General features: G+C 52.6%; 7 protein-coding genes across 7 annotated transcripts; 2 read left to right on the top strand and 5 right to left on the bottom strand.

Annotated features, from left to right (window-relative positions):
• Window positions 1-236: 236 nt before the first annotated feature.
• PV07_00044 (ribosomal protein L15) lies at window positions 237-1,811 on the top strand. Its single transcript, XM_016386461.1, has 2 exons — window positions 237-765; window positions 822-1,811. Exons 1-2 carry the CDS (start codon window positions 410-412, stop codon window positions 1,441-1,443), a joined length of 978 nt encoding a protein of 325 aa, XP_016253389.1. The 5' UTR covers window positions 237-409; the 3' UTR covers window positions 1,444-1,811.
• PV07_00043 (uncharacterized protein) lies at window positions 1,538-4,227 on the bottom strand. Its single transcript, XM_016386460.1, has 3 exons — window positions 3,511-4,227; window positions 2,152-3,459; window positions 1,538-2,079 (listed from the first exon to the last, which is right to left on the bottom strand). Exons 1-3 carry the CDS (start codon window positions 3,881-3,883, stop codon window positions 2,006-2,008), a joined length of 1,755 nt encoding a protein of 584 aa, XP_016253388.1. The 5' UTR covers window positions 3,884-4,227; the 3' UTR covers window positions 1,538-2,005.
• Window positions 4,228-4,845: 618 nt separating this feature from the next.
• Window positions 4,846-8,130, bottom strand: PV07_00042 (uncharacterized protein). The gene is made up of 2 exons (XM_016386459.1): window positions 6,053-8,130; window positions 4,846-5,996 (listed from the first exon to the last, which is right to left on the bottom strand). The coding sequence occupies exons 1-2, from the start codon at window positions 7,058-7,060 to the stop codon at window positions 5,553-5,555; spliced, it is 1,452 nt and encodes a 483-aa protein (XP_016253387.1). The 5' UTR covers window positions 7,061-8,130; the 3' UTR covers window positions 4,846-5,552.
• A 1,202-nt stretch (window positions 8,131-9,332) lies between these two features.
• On the bottom strand, window positions 9,333-11,398 carry PV07_00041 (uncharacterized protein). Its single transcript, XM_016386458.1, has 2 exons — window positions 9,906-11,398; window positions 9,333-9,859 (listed from the first exon to the last, which is right to left on the bottom strand). Exons 1-2 carry the CDS (start codon window positions 11,327-11,329, stop codon window positions 9,835-9,837), a joined length of 1,449 nt encoding a protein of 482 aa, XP_016253386.1. The 5' UTR covers window positions 11,330-11,398; the 3' UTR covers window positions 9,333-9,834.
• Window positions 11,399-11,699: 301 nt separating this feature from the next.
• Window positions 11,700-14,935, bottom strand: PV07_00040 (uncharacterized protein). The gene is made up of 2 exons (XM_016386457.1): window positions 12,361-14,935; window positions 11,700-12,307 (listed from the first exon to the last, which is right to left on the bottom strand). The coding sequence occupies exons 1-2, from the start codon at window positions 14,813-14,815 to the stop codon at window positions 11,946-11,948; spliced, it is 2,817 nt and encodes a 938-aa protein (XP_016253385.1). The 5' UTR covers window positions 14,816-14,935; the 3' UTR covers window positions 11,700-11,945.
• Window positions 14,936-15,056: 121 nt separating this feature from the next.
• Window positions 15,057-16,370, top strand: PV07_00039 (uncharacterized protein). Its single transcript, XM_016386456.1, has 4 exons — window positions 15,057-15,185; window positions 15,247-15,522; window positions 15,588-15,845; window positions 15,896-16,370. Exons 1-4 carry the CDS (start codon window positions 15,180-15,182, stop codon window positions 16,016-16,018), a joined length of 663 nt encoding a protein of 220 aa, XP_016253384.1. The 5' UTR covers window positions 15,057-15,179; the 3' UTR covers window positions 16,019-16,370.
• Window positions 16,371-16,568: 198 nt separating this feature from the next.
• On the bottom strand, window positions 16,569-18,504 carry PV07_00038 (uncharacterized protein; the record flags this gene model as incomplete). The annotated part of the gene is made up of 3 exons (XM_016386455.1): window positions 16,569-16,642; window positions 16,725-17,011; window positions 17,087-18,504. The coding sequence occupies 3 exons, from the start codon at window positions 18,502-18,504 to the stop codon at window positions 16,569-16,571; spliced, it is 1,779 nt and encodes a 592-aa protein (XP_016253383.1).
• Between the last annotated feature and the right edge of the window lie 1,006 nt (window positions 18,505-19,510).

The raw sequence follows: 19,510 nt of genomic DNA, 5'->3' as shown, positions 1-19,510 counted from the left end.
CCAATCAAGTGGGGACGACAAGCGATCCATTTGAAGATAGACTGGATACAGCCTATATAATCAGGAAGCGACCGAGAAAACACGCTCACCCCACCCACTGTTATATGCTGCATGGAGCAGAAACTGGAAGCATCAAGCTGGTCGGATCATTAGCCTCGCTGTCCGTTCTCTGACTATTGTCATCTCTCGTCACGTCCAGCGAGTGAGTTAGGATAAGACGATAGGGCGGAGATTTCGAATACGAGAGCAAGATGCGCGAAACAATTTGAGGCGCTCGGGGCGGAATCTTGGCGTCGGATGCTTGGCAACCGTGATCAGCAACTATGCCGAGTACCTGCGCCGCCGTAAAGCTTTCAATCAACTCTACGGCCAAAGAGCTCATGAAAGACCAACTCACAACTCCCAGACAATGCCGCCTCGACTGCACCTGCGGCTCTCGCCGTCAACGGCGCTGCGTTCCGATGTCGTCAAAATAAGTCCCGCAGATACAAACTCGTCCATTCCTGCGTTTCTCCTCCCTTTCCTCCAGCCTCAGGCCCAGAGATTTCCCCAATGTCGACATGCCTCGATCCTCACCTCCCTATCCGATCGGCCAGGCGCCTATAACAAGAAAATTCGCCGTGGACGTGGTCCCGCGTCTGGAAAAGGAGGCAAATCCGGTCGTGGGTCTGATGGGCAGAAACAGCATGGCAAAGTGCCCGCAGGGTTCAACGGTGGTCAGACACCCGAACACATCGTCCACGGAAAATATGGGTTCAAGAATCTGTCTGTCTACACTTGCTTTTGATACTGGAGAATACTCACTGACAGATGGTGTGCAGATTTGCCAATGAAATGTCCCCCATCAATCTGGACAAAATACAAACCTGGATCGACCAAGGCCGCCTGGACCCCTCCCGTCCGATTACTCTGAAGGAACTCTGCTCTTCGCGCGTCCTGGGTCGCATCAAAGACGGCGTGAAACTACTCGGAAGCGGGGCTTCGGAACTCAAAACACCCATCCACATCGTCGTGTCGAGGGCGTCGCAATCTGCCATTGCGGCAGTGGAAGCTCTGGGCGGAACGGTGACGACACGCTTCTACACCGCGCAGGCGATCCGTCGTATAAAAGACAGTCAAACCCACCCTTTCCTCTCTCTGCGCTGGGATCCTTTGGCGCTGAACAACCCGAACCTGGCAGTGGAAGGGGCCGAGCTGGCCGAGAACCGTGCCAGGGGCATGGGCTTTCCTTATAGACTACCGGATCCAAGCTCACGGAAGGAGCTAGAGTACTACAGGGACGCGAAGCATCGCGGTTATTTGAGCCACATGGTCAAGGAGGGCGAGAGCGCCAGTCTGTATTTCAAGCCACCAATCAGCGAAGAAGAGCTGAAGGCCCTGAAAAGAGAGAGTGCCAGGGGCGGCAGGGCCGCGAAAAGGAAGGAAGGAGACAAGTTGTGGTAAAGAAAGGTGGAATACGTGTATTATTTATACAGCGGCATGTTCTTTTCGGCGACGCCTTTCTTCGCGAGCTGGAAAGAAAATGCACAGAGAGCACTGAAGATGGGACTTTTGTATAAAGGTAGCACAGAATCTCCAAATGGAGAGTCCGTGACTCTACGCGTCTTGTAGAATTCGAGGGGAAAGCAGGCAAGCGAATTTCCGCTAGATCTTGACAGACACGGGGCGTTTTCGTACCTCGATAAATCTCACAAGGAGAGCCCGGTATCCCAGATCAAGGTCCGGCCATGCCCGACAACAGGCGTGCAACAATGAGGTATTTCAGCATAAAGGATAAACAATAATGGTACCATACAGTGCTCGGCCCCTCCAGAGGGGGCCGTCTATAAGTCAAACAGTTGTCGTTTTCTCGATCCGGGCCCGAAAAGCCTTCGGAGAAGCATTAATACCGCCCAGGAATCCCATTGTCCAGAAGCAAAGAAGCTTGCGGCAAGAGCATACAATTCCTTGTCACTTCCCGGAAACGCATATAACTCTCAGGCTTCCGGCCTTTGTCCCAATTTGCTTATTCTCGCGACACGTCGCGGCCAAAGAACTTGGCCTTGGCCCAGTCAAAGAAGACGAGGATGCGGTTGCGCGCTAAAGAGTCAATAATGTCAGCGCAAATCCACTGAAGCGGAAAGATGGCGGGGAATGACAGGCGATACTCACTGCTAAAGCACATGCTCAAATAGGCGCTCTTCCAGAACAAATACGTCATGGTACCTCCGCTTGCAATATTTCCGCTGAACCAAGACACGTCGGCAACAGCTTTTTCGGCACCAATATACGCAAGCGATCCTTGATGCGAATAGCTGAACGGGCCAATCTGCTTGATGCGACGGAGCTGGCGCTGGCGCTCGTTGATCTCTTCCAAGATGACTTTGCGTTGGTCTGGGTTTGCGGTCGCCTGCTTGCCGGACAAGTCGCGCAGTTCAGCCTCAATGGCGTCCGTCTTGGCCATGGTGTTGAACAAACGCGCAAGAAAAGTTCCTTCCTGAGCAGCGACTTGAGCGGTGGGCGCGTAGTTCGCCACGGCGCAATCGCCAACAGCCCAAATATTTTCGGTGCCATTAACGACAAGGTATTCATTAACTTCAAGACCACGACGGGCTTTCGCTTGAGCAGGAATTTGGGACATGAGATCCTTGACCACGGGACGAAGAGCGTTACCGGTAGCCCAGACAAGCAGTCCGTAGGGAATCTTCTCCAAGACTTTCGAACCGTCCGGGTTCTGCACCTGGGCTTCAATGTACTTGTCGGTGACATTTTTGACCATGGTCTTTGTGCGGATCTGGATATGCTCTTCCTTGAAGGATGACTCGGTGTATTCAATCAGTTGCTTGCTGAACATAGGGAGCACGTTGGGCAAAGCCTCAACCAAAGTGACATGGAAATCGTCCTTGATCTGAGGGACCCATTTCTGCAAGTCTTCCATGAAGAAATCCTGCAGTTCACCGGCAAATTCGACACCAGTCGGACCGCCACCGACAACCACCATGTGGAGAAGACGCTTGATTTCTTCGGGGCTCTGATCCTTGAAAGTTGCAGTTTCGACACAGTCCATGATTTGTTTGCGGATCTTTTGAGCGTCACCGACTTCCTTGAGGAAACAGGCGTGCTCACGAACCCCGGGGATTCCAAATGTGGCATTTTCTGCTCCAACGCCCACGACAAGCAGGTCGAAGGGAATCTCCGTCTCCATCGTGTCACCCTTGATTTCCGAGTCATCCTTAGCATAGACGATCCTCTTTTGGTAGTCGATCTTCGTGCATTCAGCTTCGTAGTACTTGACCTTTGCCTTCTTGTGTCGGAGAATGTTCCGGATGGGTTCCATGATGGACCGATGCTCGATGGTACCAGTAGTACACGAGGGCAACAGAGGGGTGAAGAGGAAGTAGTTACGAGGCGAGACGACAACGACATTGTAGTTTTCGGTGTCCAAGTTCTTGAGCAAGGAGACGGAACCCCAACCGGTACCTGGGCATGTCAGCATTGAGCATCAGTAACTGCGGGAGGAAGCGTGCGCACCAAGAATGACGAGCGTCTTCTTGTTTGGATCAGGTTCAAGTTGCTCTTTCGGGTTGCGACCTTCATAGATCTGATAGGTGACATATCCCAGGCCTGCTAGGACGGAGAGATAGGTCAAGCGCCAGGTCCAGAGGAAGAATCGGAATCGCTTCTTCGGTTTGGGTTCTGGGGAAAGCTGAGCTTGGGGGGCATCGGCGTAGCTGCGACGGAAGGATCGCTGGATAAGTGGCCGGGACACCAAGGAGGACGGTCTGGAGGCAATTGGAAGGGGGAGAGTTGAGCGGCGACATGTTGAGAAAGCTCGCATGGACCAAGGCCTGGGTGACGCCATTGGAAAGCCGGGCATCATGCGCAGGGGAAGTTTGCTCGCCATGGTGGTCGCAGTGGTCGAGACGTGCGGAGGGGGGTTTATGGCAGGATCATGAAGCCCATCAGGAGATCAGACGACGACAAGGAGAGACGAGAAAGAAAGGACCAAGGGAAGCTTTTTGAGTCACGTTGAGGGTTGAAGTTGAATGAAGGTTGTAGAGGAGTAGATTAGAGAGGTCAGAGATTAATATTTTGGAGAAAAAAATCCCAGAGGACGTCAGGGTCTGGGATGATTGGGGGTCGCGGGTCGCAGGTTCGCAGCTTGCAGGTCATACTAGATACTTTTGGCTAGTATGGGTATTACAAGGAGCTCCATGGCTGCGATTGTGGTTTGGAGTGGGCCTGGGCGCATTCTTGCTTTTGCGAGGGAATGGGCTGTGGTGGCGGCAAGCTGATGATGATGATAAGCGGCCCGGATCATTCTAGCGACGGCCAGGGACAGGTACCTCGTTCGCCATGGTAGGAGGGCAGAATGGCAGATAGCACCAACACTCATTGGGCAGCGAGGTTGCTACAGTACTAGCTACCTAAGTAGGTACCTGCTAACATATGTATCGACGTAATCAGTACGAAGCACTCCGTATTGTTACTGCCTGCCACTGTACAAAATGATGTTCCGGCGATCCGTGGAAAGAACGTGCGCTCTCTCTGTCTTCTCACCTCCCTCATTCACGGAGACAAGGTATCTTGATCGAAAGCATTTCACGGAGTAACGGTCCCCATGCTGCTGTTCCTACCTCAGCTCCCGTCCTTTAACCCCCACGTTTTCCCGTTTTCGATCATTCAGTGGCTTCGTCTTCCTCTTCGGGCTCCGCTCCGCTATGCCTCCTGGAGCTGTCTCCATCCCGGCACCACCGCCCATGACCGGTCGGAAGAGCCTTACATAATACGGAGTCCTCGACCTGCCCGTCTATCCCTACGCCCACTCGGCTGAATGGAATCAAAATAAATCTGCATGCTTCCTAGGTGGATACTCCTAGTTGGCCCTTTCAGACTCTCCCTGATCGTACTGTACCCGAAGGGCCAATGCCTTCTCCCCGCCTCCCTTTCTCCGAAACCCCTTAGACTGTCCCCTTCAGCCTTGTCTCGGTCTTGGACCATCACAATGGCAATCACCCCCATGATCCATGCTCGTGTCTACGAAGGAAAAGAATGCTTAAAAACCTGCATCCCGAGTGCACAAATTGAATCATCATTCAATCACGAAATCCCTCAAAGTCACCCACCAGACACCGGTCAAGCACTCGATCAGGCTCTTCCGTGATCTGAGAGAGAAGACTTTGGGGCAAAACCTCAATATGCTTGCTGCGCTTCTTCTCCCCCTGTCAAGAACTCCACCGCTCAGCTTGTTGGCTGCTGGTCTGTTGGGCCAGCCCATCCCCAAAGTAACAATAGAATGCATCCTGAGAATGCTTCGATTGTCTCGGATGGCGACATATTTCCGATCGAGGCCTGGCCTATCCAAGACCACAGATTCGAAATGGGCACACCGGTTCAATCTGACACTCGTCTCGACAACGTGTCCTAACTGATGCAGGCTCTCCATTCTGGCGGCAATAGGCGATGCATCACCGCCTTTCGATGCGTGTTTGGAGTTTGATGGCCCCATCTCGTGCCAGGCAAGTCATCTATTCCTCCTCATTGCGTTACCCCAGACAGCACCAGACATCAACTCAACTTTCACTAGGCTTCACCTGCTCCGATTTCTTCTCCGACAAGATCTTCTCGGCCTCGGTCTGGCCCTCCGGTGTGTACTCTGGCCCCGTTTCCTGATCTTCTTCTTCCTGTTCCTTGATCACTGACTGCCTCAGTTCTTCCGAGTCCTGATCAGAAATTTGCCCTTCTTGAGCCAGTCCGGAATGCCGCCGTGCTTCTCCCACAAGCATCTCCACCTCGCTGATCGCTAGTTTATCCTTGGTTGTTTCAGTCTCCACTCCAATATCCATCTTGGTATTGTGTTGTAGTTTCTGCGGATCGAATCGAACAACCATGACGGACAGATTGTCGGTCGAGAAACGTGCCAACGCGTGATCTACTAGTATCTTCGACGCGGCTTGAGGGTCGTGAACGTTGCGGACCAAGTCCACCGCTTCCTGGTCTGAGCAGACATCCCACAACTGTTGCGTGTTAGCATGACATGCACCCCAAAATGTTGGTCTCAAGATCAACTCACTCCATCACAGGCCAAGATCAAAAACTCGTCTTGGTCAGGTTGAATCACAGTCTCTGTTGTATAAGGATGTCCGGTGACCAAGTCTTTCAGATACGAGTCGCCCAATGCTCGCGTCACCGCTAGCACCCCGTTCACCCGGTTGTTCAATATCAATCCTCCGGCTTTCGATATCCTCCGTCCCTCGTTTTCGTCCATTCCCTTGTGGTCGTACGACAGACGAAGCGCCTTCCCGTTGCGACACAAAACAATCCGAGCATCACCAACATTAGCGGTGTAAAGCACTCTCTGTCGCGTGGCCTTTTGCTTGGCTTCTTGGATCGCTGCTGCCGCCGCCTCAGCCGTTGAGTTGGACCTCGGCGTGGAGTCTTTTCCGTCTTTCAGTGGCTCGTTGTTCTTCTCATTCTTTTCCGCCTCTTTAGCTGCTGCTGCGGCCAACGATGCAATAGCTTGAGACCCCGTAGCGGAATGGTTGGTGGGCACGCGGTCCTCCCACCGCAGCACCGCGGTGATCGCTGTACACCCACTATTTTTGAGTGGCAATCTCTCTAACTGATTGTCGGCCGAGGTGTATGTCTGATCGAGCAACTCTGGTACGGGCGTATTGGGGTATTTGCGCATTAGTTCTTCCAGGATGACGTGTAATTTCTTCCCACACCACTCGGCGGCAAAGGTGCCAGCATGTCCGTCAAAAATAGCAAAGTAGCCATTGTCGGTCTCCACCACATGTTGGCCAGAATTGGATGGGATGGTATTGAGACTGTTCCGATCTTCCCTGGAATTTTTCTTGGATAATGAGCTGTCGGAGGAGAGTACGGGCGCAGGCGTGCCGAGAAAGTTGTAGAGATATGAGTGAGTGTCTTCCATGGTGCGGCGACATTTCTTGTTCTTGTCTTCCGTCACGCCCACCAAAAAGGATGAGTTCGGCGTAGGTTGCGACTCGCCGGCCGAGTTGTTCAGCGAGCCTTGTGGCACGCTCAGTGCGGCATCGGTCTTGGACAATCTCTGCATGGGTGTTTGGGGCCCGTCCTTGTCGCCGTGGATTAACGAGTTTTTGGCCTGAGTAAAGATCTCTTTGGCTTTGGCACTACTGCTCCTCCGCTTCTTGGGGTCGGCTGTAGGCGAAGCGGAGGCCTCTTCTGCTGGCTTTCGAGTTTCGGATTTGGGGCTCAAGTCGTTGGTCTTGACTGTGATGGTGCCACCTGGAGAAGTAGGGCCATTTTGGTTGCTGTCGGTGCTGATTCGAGAGGGTGTGCTCTCCGAGTCTGTGTCCTTCTCCTTCTTGCCTCCAAAGACGCGATTGAGAAAGCCTCCCGAGGAGGTTCTCCGATCGGTTGTGCCCGCCAGCTTGAAAGAGACAGGAATGCGCTAGGAGCCTCGGGCCGGATACCAGAAGTGTCTCGAGCGAGCGTGCTTGAGGAAACGAAGGTAGGGAACTTCAAGGAGGACAGGAGAGAGGACTTCCAGGTCGAGTTCTGATCTCTGCTTGAAGGGCTGGGAATACTAGGTAGCTTGAGGATAAAGGGTAAGACGATGAGTCGCAGGTATGTGGCGGTCCGACAAGTGCAGATGTCGGTCTTGACGTTAGTGTCTCGGAGGTTGTTGAGGAAGAGGTTGACTCGAGGCAATGTAAGGCCTAGTCACGAGCGTCGCAAGGTGGTCGAACTAGGTGCAGCAAGAGGAGCGGGATAAAATGAGGTCAGTAGTGATAGCGCTCGCCTGAGGGACTGGTGTAGAGCGCGAGGTAGCAAGGGAGTGGCACAAGCAATTTATTGGTCCAGATGATGAGGATGAGAAGATGGAGGTGGCAGTGCGCCGCGCGCAGCTCAGCAGGAGAATATAACGTAGGTAGGGAATGATGAAATTTGGGCTTGCGATGCTGGTGATGTGTGGTGAAGATGGATGAGGGGTGTGGCTTGCTTTGCGGGCTGTTCCTTTGCCCTCTGCTTTCGGCTTGCTTGTTCTTTCCACCTCTTCTTTGCTCTTCTCAATCGGATCGCTTGTTGTCTGCGCTGGGCTGGAAGTTTGTGGGGGAGGGGAAGACCAAGGGCGGGCGAGAACCAGAGAGGCTGTGGGTGCCGCTCAAAGGATGAACCACATCATCAGACGTCAATAATTTCTTCTCGCCCCTGGGGCCTAGCTGCACGCCCGTGCTAGGGTGGTACCTAAGGTAGCTAACCAATTACCTAGGCAATACGGTTTGGTAGCGAGGGAGGGTGCCTAGACGTCTCGCCACGGGGAGTCTACGGTGGTGACGGCATTCCTTTACCAGGGTTTCTGCCTTCATTACTTGGGGACTCGGTACAGAGCCAAAGCCCGCCTGCTATATTTGTGTTTGGCCACGCACTCACGGGCACATAAAATGCACACTCACGGTCGCACGCACAAACGGAGACGAAGCATGCACAGCACAGGCACCCATCCATCCATCCATCCATCCATCCATCCATCCACATTATTTCGTCCTCCCTCGCCCCCCGGAATCCCTTGACCACCGACACCGTGGGAGCGAGACCCCGCCTGCTTCTAGTACCAGATGGCACCATTGGCGGATGAGTCAGTCAATCTCGTTAGGCGCCCGCTCGCTGGCTACCTGTCCAGCTGTCCAGCTGGTCCCTCGCACCCTTTCGAATGGCCCAGTGGCGACCCTGATTCGGCCGAGCAGCTCGGCAGCCGTTGTTCAACCGACAGGCGCAGTGGATGGTATTGATCAGGAGGCGGGCAGCCGAGAGATACAGAGTACAAGCCATCGATATTCGCCATTGTCCAACACGTCCCTGATCGCCCTGGGCTGCGTGAACCAATATGGCTCGCTTCTACGCGGCGACAACTATGTCCCAATGGCTTACAAACGCTGAACAAGGCGCAGCAAACGCAGTTCAATTATGCGTTAATTCCGTTGCCGAACAGCGAGCCCACACCTGGGTATGGATCCTGGAACATGCGGGCCTTAACCTTGGTTGTTCAATACTCGAATCGGACTACACGGGTCTTGCCATACAGCAGATGGGCCCAGCGATGGGATGGCTAGTTTTTTGCTTGTTGCAGTCGGCAACTTAGAGAGTCGGAAATGTGCTCGTACTGAACTTTGTCGGCTGAGTCGTTCTCCGCCATGCCCAGATTTTCCGGATCAAACATCCAACTCGACTTTCTCCGCCACCATATGGTATGCTCATAGAAATCAGCAGATCTATTTCTGACATTTATTTTCTTCTTGTTGACAGGGGCTTTACTCTGTGCCATGAACAAAGGTGGGCCACAGGACCTGGCCCTAGAGATATTCCCATGCACGGCTTTACTCACCCACGCGATTGTTTTCACGGCTCGAAACGTCTGTTGATCCTACAGGAGGATATGGATGTTATGTCGCCGAAATATTTCTGGACAACCGCTTAAACCCCCACTCCATGTGCACTGATTGACCATTACAAGTGCTATGGACTCCGGGGACACTATCCGGCTGTGAAATCCACTCCTCTAGGTTTGCCTCTTGACATGGACTATCATTGACGCAAGGCTTGCAAGATGACTTTACTGACCACAGAAATGTTGCGTCAAAAGTTCATGTTCAAGAGTAATGAGGGCTCCCTCTTGATATAACACAGCCACCACAACAGTATGGACTTCATGTGCACGGGCTGAAACAGCGCAGTCCGCGAGCTGGTCGTAAGAAAAGAAATGTTCAGCAACTTCCTCCCCAGGATGTTATTCGGATTTTCAACGACGCGAGGTATACGGGTATCAATGATGACATGATTCGAAGCATCAGCTTCTATGTCTCAAGCCTACTTCTTCATGGCTTTCTCTGGACTGTTTTGTTGTTAGCATTCTGTGACATGACCTGGGATGAACTTACTTCTTCTCCAGCAGTCGGCACCACTTTCTCCACTCACTCGCTGCTTTCTTGAATACCGTCTTTAAATCCTCCTTGACTTCCTGTATTTCCCAGTGTTCATCCTCCCAATTCTTCTCCTCGGTGTCACGACTGGGAGTCCAACCTATTGCCTCCAGCACGTCGCTTTCCGTGGGAGAATGCTCATAGTTCGGGAACAGCTTGGAGTCGGCCTTGTGGCATTCTGCATCGAGATATCTGCGAAGGATTTCGAGACGCTGGGAGTGTGTGAATGTGAGCTTCAACTTGTTGGACTCGTCTTCATGGTTGGGAGACAACTGAGTGGAGCTGGTCAGCCTCTTTGTCACGGATCTTGCGGTCTTCGCGCCACGGAAACTTGCGTATGCCCAGACCGTATCGATCTCGCCCAGCCCGCCAAACGGCCAGATGAATGTAGCTAGGATATCGATGCCGTACGCCACTGGCATAAGGCCGGTCGCGATGATGGTGTCTCTCTGCGCCTTGGATTTTGTACGCAGCATCGTGTTGACGAATTCCTCGCGCATCTGTTGGTCGGTGAGGTTGAGGGTGGGTGGATAAATGAGTATCATTTCCTCAACCGCTACCGTCTTGTGCGTTTCAGGGCCTTCGTGGTCTCTCTCGTCATCGGAATGTGCCTGCTGGGGACCAGGAGATATACGGCCGAGAAAGTCCAGGTTGGAGGACGTGGTCTTGTGGATGGCCCAATCAATCCCGCGCGTCGCTTTAGACTTGACACCCTTCCAGCTGGCGGTTTTGGCGGTGCTGGTCTTTGCAGAGCGGACCTCTTCTTGCCATTTCCGCTGGACCTTGTGGAGCTTGGCTTCCTTTTCGCCTTCAGTTGGTTTTTGAAGTGGAGGTGGCGGCGGGGTGTAGATCATAAACCGGGGCGGGATGGTTTCTGGATTAACATTGGGAAGAACTGGGCGCGGAAACGGGACCAAGTATCCTATCAATTTGTGAGGATCGCGGATATAGTGGACGAGGTTGGACGGGTCATCATCAACGGCAAATGTTTGTTTGTAGCGCTTGGGCGGTGGTTGGAACTGCTGGTGTTGTTGGCCAGAAGCGTACGCGGCCGGGTTGTAGACGGGAGGTTGCGGATAAGCGGTAGTTTGAGCTTCAACGTCAAAGTTTCCCTGGGCATTGGGTCTCTGCGGGAGTGGAGGACCCGGAGGATCGTAGCCCGGTGCTGTGGTTTCGTTCGGTCGCGGCGGCTGAGGGGGAGGTGGCGGATAGTTTGATTGTTGTTCTTGTGGATGGTATACAAAAGCTGGATGATTCATGTCCACGGGCTGTTGTTCTGAGTAGTAATTGGGATGCTGCGACGGGTTTGCCATTGTAATCTGGTGCCACACTTGATGGAGTGTTGTCTGATTTTTGTCTGATTCAGGACAAGAACAGGGCATCAACTAGATATAGGCAAATCTCTGTAATGATATGGGCACGTCGTAACCACTAAGCACATTGGGTACGAATGAGCCGCCGATCAGCGAGACGAATGATGGTGGGTGAGGATCGCAGGTGAACGTATACAAAGATGACGTCAATGTCGAGGACACTGCCACCAGCGTCGTTAGCACTTCAAAATGCCACTAAGTTCTACTAAGCTCCTCTAAGCCTCACTAGCCTCTCGCATCCCGCTATTTCCGACGCGGCAAGCCAAGGCAGCCGCGATTCTTGCTCCGTCATGCCTCACATCAGCCTCCATCAGCCACAACAGACGTCGCACGCTATATACCGAGTATTCGTGGACATGAAACCCAATTCAGCGAAACACAGGGTGAAGAAAGGCCTCATATTATCGCTAATTCTACCGCGTGAAGGTTTGAAGCTGGATTTGTACAAGTAGACAACAGTCAAGGGGAGACCAAGTGGAGAAAGTCCAGCGTCGCTCATATACATGCCCGTCACAGTCGTAGCCCACCACCATAGTATTGGAGCACGTCTCTCTTCTTCGTCGCGTCTCCATCTGCTTACTATACCTCTCTCTCAGAGCTGCAAGCACAGAGTGAGCACACTTGGTTACAGGACATAACCACCCACAGCACCAGGGGGACCTCCTTCGAGATCAATGCCCGTCACTCGCCTCCTCGTCTCCTCGCTCTCTCGTACGAGATTTCCAAAGTATTTCCGCGCAACCTCGCTCTCTTTCTTCGTTTTCGTCACCTCTTCTTTCCTCTGTCTTAGCTCTTCCACGTTCTGGGCGAGGTCTGCCGTTAATTGTTGGGCCGGGTAGCGGAGCACGCGACGGACCTCGGAGGCGATTCGGTGGGCGTTGCTGTGCGTGTAGTCCATCTGGGCGAGGGTTGCTGAGAGTTTTTGTGCGAGACGCGGAGGCAGGCTTTGCGGGATGGTAGACAGAACGTAGGCCACTGCCAAGATTGCTGCAAGAACACCACGTTAGTTTGACGCTTTGTATGAAGACAACATAACTCACCAGCAGCAATAGCGCCTGGTAGAATCAACCTCCTCAGATTCCGGCTCCCTAGTATTTTGGCCGCGCCGAACGCTCCATCAACCCAACCGACACCGCCAATTGCCCTGGTGCCTAACGTCCCAGCAACAGTGAGCGCAAGTCCTGTGCCAACGGTCTTCTCCTGTCGCTCCCACAACCCAGCAACGTCGAAGAAATCCCAGATCTCGACGTCTGTATCTACAGATCGCACCAGCGCATCCTTTCGGCGCTGGAACATCTTGTCTGCAGCGAAGTTGAGGTTCTCATAGCTATCGCCCACATGCAATAGGCCAAGTGATTTGATCGTGTTGACGCCCTGCACAGTCCTCGCTCGGCCGTAGTTCTCGCAGCTGGCGACGGCCGCGGAAATTTGATCAAGCATGGCAATGCGCAAGTCTTCCGCGTATTGGAATGCCGAGAATACCCCAGGGTATTCGATGCCGTGGTTTTGATTGCCGACGTTTGCAATAGTGCTGGATAGAGTTGATCGAGTGTGGTTGTACACCTCAGTGGAGGTCGAGTCAATTCCTTTTTCGACTTGTTCCGAAACGGCTCCACGCTGTTTCTGCTTCTCTTCGAATTCCGGTTCGAGATCCGAAAGTTCTTTGGATACTCGGTCAAGCTCCGATTGTGCAACGTCGCGGTTCACCGTGGCGAGGACATTCATGTCGCCCAAGCAGTTCATGAGATAGGTCTTCGCGGGCGCAAGTTTCGAGCGTGCTCTCTTCTCCAAGACAAACCGTCGGAGCGCACTCTCAAGAACTTCAAAATCTCGAATCTTTTCCTTGTCTTTCCCCTTGCCTTTGTCGGAACCGCCATCATCGTCGTCCCCGGGGGGATCCGATCCACCTCCACCTCCACTGCCACCACCGCCAACTCCGTTAGTGATTAGGGAGGGCACCATAGGAATAGCATTGCTCGACACGAAATGGACCAGTTCCTGGGCTTCCTTGAAGGTCTGTGGGCTCAATTTGGCCAATTGGTCCAGAATCATCTTCTGACATCGTTCTTTATCACGGATATTGTCAAACCCATTGACCACCATGAAGATGTAGGCTTTCTCATGAGCGGCTTGCCAAATGAACTCCTTGGCAGACAGGGTAAAGTGATTTGCTGCTGAGACCACAAAGACAACGACGTCAATCTCTTCTTGTCGGGCGAATACAGCCGTGGTCTTCACTGAGTCCGAATTCAAACCGGGAGCATCAATCAGCGCGATGTCGACGACGCCATTATTCAGTAACGACTGGTCGATCGTTCGGATATCTTTGACGTAGACCTTGCACTGCATATATCGGTCGTTGTCAATGACTATCTTCTCCAGGTCTTTCAGGGAATAAGAGTCATAGGTGCTTTCATCATTCCGATCGTAGACGGAGTCCTTGTGGACAGCATGGACCTCTTCGATGCCACCATTTTCTTTAGCATCCAGCACTTCACAGAAGATACTGGTACATGGTTGCTGATCCTCAGGCAGAATCTTGCGGCGCAGGAGGGCGTTACAGAAGGTCGACTTTCCCGCATTTAGATCTCCGGTAACCAAGACTTTGCTTGACGTATCTTCTATCCGGTCCCGGAGTGCCAGTAAATGCCGAACGCTCTGACTTATCTTACCGTCCAGTAATGACGCGATTGACTTCTTTTCCAGAGAATGAACAAGTTCCGTTTGAGATAGCGCGCCGACTTTGAGGTCAAGTTTGAGGATGGAAAACTCTTGCGCGATTTGTGGTGTGATGAGCCGTGGTTCCGGTGTCGGTCTATGTTGTACTTGCGAACTTGACTCTCCCGTCGCATCTTCTCCCACTGAAGTCCCAGCTCTTCTCAACGCTCCGGGCCGATCTTGTGCTGCCTTTTTGAGAAACATCTGCCGTGACAGATCCGCCGCTTGCCTTGTTGACTGGACTTCTCGCAGGACTGGTCTGACTGACTGGCTGTCTTTCTCATCTTTCTGAACAGAAGGGTAGTGCGCAGGCCATTGAGCGTTCATCTCTTGTAATTGCTTCAGCAGTTCGACGGTCTGGGAGATTGCTTTCGCAAGGGCGACGCGATTTTGATTGTAATAGAGTTGATGCACATGGCTGGCGAGCGATCGTTTCTCTGTTTCCGACATCTTCGCGGGTTGTCCATGGATCTGGGGAGTATGGGCAGGTGTCGGTCTGTCTCTCAGCAGTTCATCCTCCCACGCACGCATCTCGCCACCAGACTGTTGCACGTCACTTGCCATGCTGCCATAGCCAGAATCTTGTTCTAGCTGTTGCATAAGAGCTGCAGCATGAGATGGCTGTGATCCAGTTCCTACGGTCATGTACTCGGGCCGGTAAATAGGTGGGTGGATAGGGCTGGGCGATGTCAATTCGTCCTGGTCCATGGAGGGCGCGAAATCAGGATCAAGGGGAGCGCGCGATGATCCTTCGCCAGATTCATTGGTGTCGCTCATTTTGGAAATGGTGTTCAGTAGTCCCTAATTGATCATTGCAAGATTCGTCGGATCGAAGGGCTCGTCTAGGTCCATGATAGTGACTGTAGCTGAACCTGCGAATAATCTGTAGATGTTTTCGTCTGCGGATGGAGAAAAAGAAGACGGAGGTCGCAGTCTGGGGTGATCGGAGGAACAGCCGATGTTCTTCCGGCAGCGTCAGTGGCTGCTGCACCGACGCTCTAGTTCACGCTTCTAAGACCGCAGCCTCGAGTTGATCTCTGTGACAGACTCTATTGCACGGATTCTTTGATTGCAGTCTAATACTTGGTAGACTCTGCGCCATCTTGCCTTTGTATTCCGGCCACTCTTCGAACACCTCACCATGAATGTGAGTCTCTGTCGTCTCTCTGCCCACCACCGCTTCGACCCCACTAACCTCTCGATATCAGATAATAGAATGGGCCTTTGGCAAACGCATGACCCCAGCCGAGAGGCTACGCAAACACCAACGCGCTCTGGAGAAGACCCAACGTGAACTGGACCGTGAGCGTGTAAAACTAGAGAATCAAGAGAAAAAGCTTGTGGCAGACATCAAGAAGAGTGCAAAGAATGGGCAGATTGGAGCCTGCAAGATCCAGGCAAAGGACCTGGTCAGAACGAGGAGGTATATTCAGAAGTTCTACCAGATGAGGACGCAACTGCAGGCAATTAGCTTGAGGATACAGGTAGACACCCCTGGATCCTTTTTACAGTGCGAATATCGGCTGACCAACGGCGTTACGTGCGGAAGACTGTCCGGAGCAATGAACAAATGATGCAGTCCATGAAAGGAGCTACTATGCTACTTGGGAGCATGAATCGTCAGATGAACCTGCCTGCTCTACAGCGAATCGCTATGGAGTTTGAACGCGAGAACGATATCATGGATCAGCGCCAGGAGATGATGGACGATGCTATTGACGATGTCACCGGGTTGGAAGATGAAGAGGAAGGGGAAGAAGTGGTGAATCAGGTGCTGGATGAAATCGGTGTCGATCTGAATAACGCGGTAGGACCGATTCCACGTTTTGAATACCGGAGACTAATGCTATGCTACAGCTCGGTGAAACGCCAACTGGGATACAGAAGGCGGCAGTACCGGAAGGCCGCGTTGCTCAGGCAATAGGAGGCGGAGGCGAGGATGACGACTTGCAAGCTCGCTTGGATAGTCTGCGGAAGTAGGACTGAGAGCAGGAATCTCTGGAAAGAAGCTTTGCATGTTGAGCACGGCGCCAGGCGTCAGAGTAGACGGGATATGTCTTGGCCTATTATTTCCTTATTGCAAATAACTGTCTACAGTTACGACTCAGTGCCACCAGGGAGGCTTTACGCCAATCTATTTCTTTTCCTCTTGACTGGGACATCGCAAGAGCTGAAGTGTTGCATTGCGAATGGCTACATACTTAGGAAAGTTGCCGCGACTAGCACTTAACGCTGCTATCACAGAGAAGACACAATGTTCCCTTCGCATCAGAAATTGTAACTTATGATCAATAGACGGGTGAGACTCATCAAGTAACTCCGCAGACAAGCCTTGAGCAAAATGTCGAGGTCTAGCTTCGGGTCCTTTTCACCATGACGCCCTCATATTCACCGCCCCATAACCAACATCGGCTGCCAGCGCCGATGCTCTAACCCTTTGGACAGAAAACCAAATAAGTCTTTGTAGGACTCCCCTGTTGTTACAGTCTAGCTACAGTGGCCGAAGTATATCAGACGCCCGCATCTTCTCTCAATTGGTCAGCTCCACTGTGACAGGTTGACCTAGCGGCGCGCCCACGTTGCTGTAAGCTCCCTGGACATTTCCTAGTTCTCTAATCAGCAACTTGTACAACTCGACAGAACGACTTAGCGATAACGAAAGGGGGCCTTGTAGTGGTGCACGTACCAGGAGGATAATAGTTGCAAACCGTGAAATATTGTGTAAACTCGGCACCCACCACTCCGTTGGGGCAAAACTGCGTCGCGCAGCCTACTTGTTGAGTCTCTTTCCACACAATCTGCGAGAAGTGGCCCCATGAGTCGAAGTTGCTTGTATCCGGATTGTCCACACCGTAAGGGAGTGGGTAGTGTGGCATCTCCTTGTTGTACATGTCATTACCGATCATGGCCGGTACCTGTGCAGGTGTGTATCCGGCTCCGATGTTCTGACCATAGCTGCCGCCACCAGCTGTGCTGTAAAGAGTAGAATGGTTTAGCATAGGGCTAGTCAACGGCGCAATGCAAAAGGACGGCAATACAATTACTTACGTGTTGTGGCCATATACGCAGCTGGCGGCAATCTGGGCAGCAATAGTCGCCAAGTTGTCGGACCAAGTCAAATCGGATGCAGAGTGATTTCGACGGTGAATGTTGTGGGCTTGAAGTATGGCATCGTTATAGGATAAAGAGCGAACATCATCCGTCACGACTGCCCCTTGTGCAACAGTTGTGGTCGTGGAGGTAGATGTAGATGAGGTGGACAGCAAAGTAGTGCTGGAAGGGGACAATGTGGTTGCTGAGGAGACTATCGAGGTAGTTGTCGAAAATGTCGTGCTAGAGGTAGAAGAGGTATCTGATGTGACTGAGGAAGAGCTGCTTGTGGAACTGCTGCTGGCGGACACACTTGAGCTGCTGGTTGAACTGTCAGTGCGACTGCTAGAAGTGCTGTCCGATGACGACGTGTCGAGAGTCGAACTGGAAGTTGTCGAAACACTGGGTGTGGAGGTGGACGTGAAAGAGCTACTGCTAGCACTTAAAGAGGTCGTGGTGCTTCCCCCAATAGGACCACCACTATTGCTACTTGAGCTGAACGTTGTTGTGGTACTGAAGCTGGTGGAAGTCAAGCTGCTACTTCCTCCGCCAGTTGAGCTGGTCGACGTGCTAGAGGAGGCTGAGGTGAGTGATGAGCTTGATGTCGTCAAGGATCCGGTGCTGCTCCCAGAAGGACTCGTTGACGTGCCGGAGGTACGGGATGAGGAAGAAGTTGAGACGCCAGAAGTGCTAGATGACCATTGAGGATTGGTCGGATAGCCATAAGTAGTTGCACTCGATCTTGTGGAACTACCAATAGGACCAACGCCGGATGATGAACTGGATAATTTTGAAGAAGTCGACGTCCTGCTAGATGTAGAAGACTCCTTAGTGTGAGGAGGCTCGAGCCAATCGGCCCATGGTTCATGCTCTGCATTTGTCGGGGCAGGGCCATAAATGGTCGTAAACTTCGTTTGAGTTCGTGTCAATGTACCGGCGTCATTTCCACGCCCGGGGTTCCAGTCTATCCAAGCCAGATCATCAGTGGGCTGAGGACCTGTCCAGATCGTCGTCGTCAATCCCGGACCATGGCCACCACGACTGGGCTCCAATTCAATGACAATGCCGGTCTTGGTCGTTATTGTTCCCGCGGTGCTGTAGACTGCTACTATAGGACCGGCCTTGGTAACAATCCTTCCAGCTGCAGCAGGGAAATGGGGACCAACCGGCCCAAATTGTGACCCTGGCTTTGGGAAGTTCTGGAGCTCTTGCCCTCGAACAACGGGCGTGACTTTCACTTCCCCATTGCAAGGGCATGATTGAACTATCCTTGTAGCTGTTTCCGTCACAGTAACGTCTCTGAGCCAGTCCACCCAGGAGCCTAGGGCCCGGCCGCTGGCAGCCAGCACAATAAGCATCGTTGTTGGGAACTTCATTTTGAGGATCTGTGGGTTGTGATATGTCTTTGTTAGGGATGTTCTTCGCCGGTTCAAGCTCAAGAAGAAGTCAAATACTGACAACCGTGCAAGGGCAGCGAATATGAAGACAGAGGGAGAGAACGCAAAGGAAAGAAAAGCGAGTTGTGGGAGGGCCGCGAGAAATCATTGCGGTGTCCGAGGGATTTATGTGTTCTCACTCTTCTCTTCCAACACGAGTAAAACCTGGCGCATTGTGATGCCAGGGCCTTGTTCGACAATGTATTCGACGCCCCTCATCCGGTGGGTGAGCCGAAAGAAATTAGACAGCTGATATGGACTGCTGTCATAGCAACTGTTGAAGTTGCGTATGCAAAGGCTCCCGGGCCTGTCCGTCTGGACCGCCCGAATAGAACGGAATGCACCGAGAACATGAACGGAGTCGAAGAACATGTCGTCCAGGAAACCACACTGCAGCTCTGGAGGAGAACAGGTTCTGCGTCGATGACAGAAACGGTGCCGAAGAGGTGTAGACGTGGTATTTATCATTGGGTATCAGACCGTGCTCATACAGATGAGTTACAAAAGGGGGTTCGGACCAAGGGGAAAGGGAGGATTCCAGCCGTTTGGGTGTGGACGGTGGCTTGCTGTCTGGTGCTACTTGAGTGCTTGGTTTAAAGCTCACGTACCATTCCCAAAATGGCCACGACAAGTCGAGGACGTGACACATATGCAAGGGAGGAGATTGCGGACTGGTAGATAGACAGTTGGGTGGGGGTGTGTAACAACATGCTGGGTGGTGTGGGCGACGGTGTGGAAGGCCCCAGGGCCTCAGTAACAGATTTGTATAGAGAGCACATTGTCTCCAATGTCATCTGTACGGTCAAATGGGCTTGCAGGCCAGAATACCAGGAGTTGTCCATGGCGATGCCCGTCAGGGGAGCTCATTGCCTTTCCGTGACACGAGGTGAAACCGGAATGTGCAGGTCTCATCTGGGAATTCGCAACTATGGGAGGTCTGGGGGTT

This window comes from Cladophialophora immunda (assembly GCF_000835495.1).
Source record: "Cladophialophora immunda strain CBS 83496 unplaced genomic scaffold supercont1.1, whole genome shotgun sequence".
In the NCBI taxonomy this organism is placed as follows: Eukaryota; Fungi; Ascomycota; class Eurotiomycetes; order Chaetothyriales; family Herpotrichiellaceae; genus Cladophialophora; species Cladophialophora immunda.
The sequence above is the reverse complement of the archived record's forward strand: the minus strand, read 5'-3'. Positions and strand labels throughout refer to the sequence as shown.

What these genes read in the sequence shown, in the direction of transcription:
- PV07_00044 (XM_016386461.1), top strand. Translation starts at nt 410, where the DNA reads ATGCCGCCTCGACTGCACCTGCGGCTCTCGCCGTCAACGGCGCTGCGT. An exon ending in AAATATGGGTTCAAGAATCT is followed by an intron (nt 766 to 821) that starts GTCTGTCTACAC and finishes GATGGTGTGCAG; the next exon opens with ATTTGCCAATGAAATGTCCC.
- PV07_00043 (XM_016386460.1), bottom strand. Translation starts at nt 3,883, where the DNA reads ATGGCGAGCAAACTTCCCCTGCGCATGATGCCCGGCTTTCCAATGGCG. An exon ending in GAAGACGCTCGTCATTCTTG is followed by an intron (nt 3,460 to 3,510) that starts GTGCGCACGCTT and finishes TGACATGCCCAG; the next exon opens with GTACCGGTTGGGGTTCCGTC. An exon ending in TTTGAGCATGTGCTTTAGCA is followed by an intron (nt 2,080 to 2,151) that starts GTGAGTATCGCC and finishes TTGACTCTTTAG; the next exon opens with CGCGCAACCGCATCCTCGTC.
- PV07_00042 (XM_016386459.1), bottom strand. Translation starts at nt 7,060, where the DNA reads ATGCAGAGATTGTCCAAGACCGATGCCGCACTGAGCGTGCCACAAGGC. An exon ending in TGATCTTGGCCTGTGATGGA is followed by an intron (nt 5,997 to 6,052) that starts GTGAGTTGATCT and finishes AACACGCAACAG; the next exon opens with TTGTGGGATGTCTGCTCAGA.
- PV07_00041 (XM_016386458.1), bottom strand. Translation starts at nt 11,329, where the DNA reads ATGCCCTGTTCTTGTCCTGAATCAGACAAAAATCAGACAACACTCCAT. An exon ending in TGCCGACTGCTGGAGAAGAA is followed by an intron (nt 9,860 to 9,905) that starts GTAAGTTCATCC and finishes ACAACAAAACAG; the next exon opens with TCCAGAGAAAGCCATGAAGA.
- PV07_00040 (XM_016386457.1), bottom strand. Translation starts at nt 14,815, where the DNA reads ATGAGCGACACCAATGAATCTGGCGAAGGATCATCGCGCGCTCCCCTT. An exon ending in ACCAGGCGCTATTGCTGCTG is followed by an intron (nt 12,308 to 12,360) that starts GTGAGTTATGTT and finishes GTGTTCTTGCAG; the next exon opens with CAATCTTGGCAGTGGCCTAC.
- PV07_00039 (XM_016386456.1), top strand. An exon ending in CAATTAGCTTGAGGATACAG is followed by an intron (nt 15,523 to 15,587) that starts GTAGACACCCCT and finishes TACGTGCGGAAG; the next exon opens with ACTGTCCGGAGCAATGAACA. An exon ending in GTGTCGATCTGAATAACGCG is followed by an intron (nt 15,846 to 15,895) that starts GTAGGACCGATT and finishes GCTATGCTACAG; the next exon opens with CTCGGTGAAACGCCAACTGG.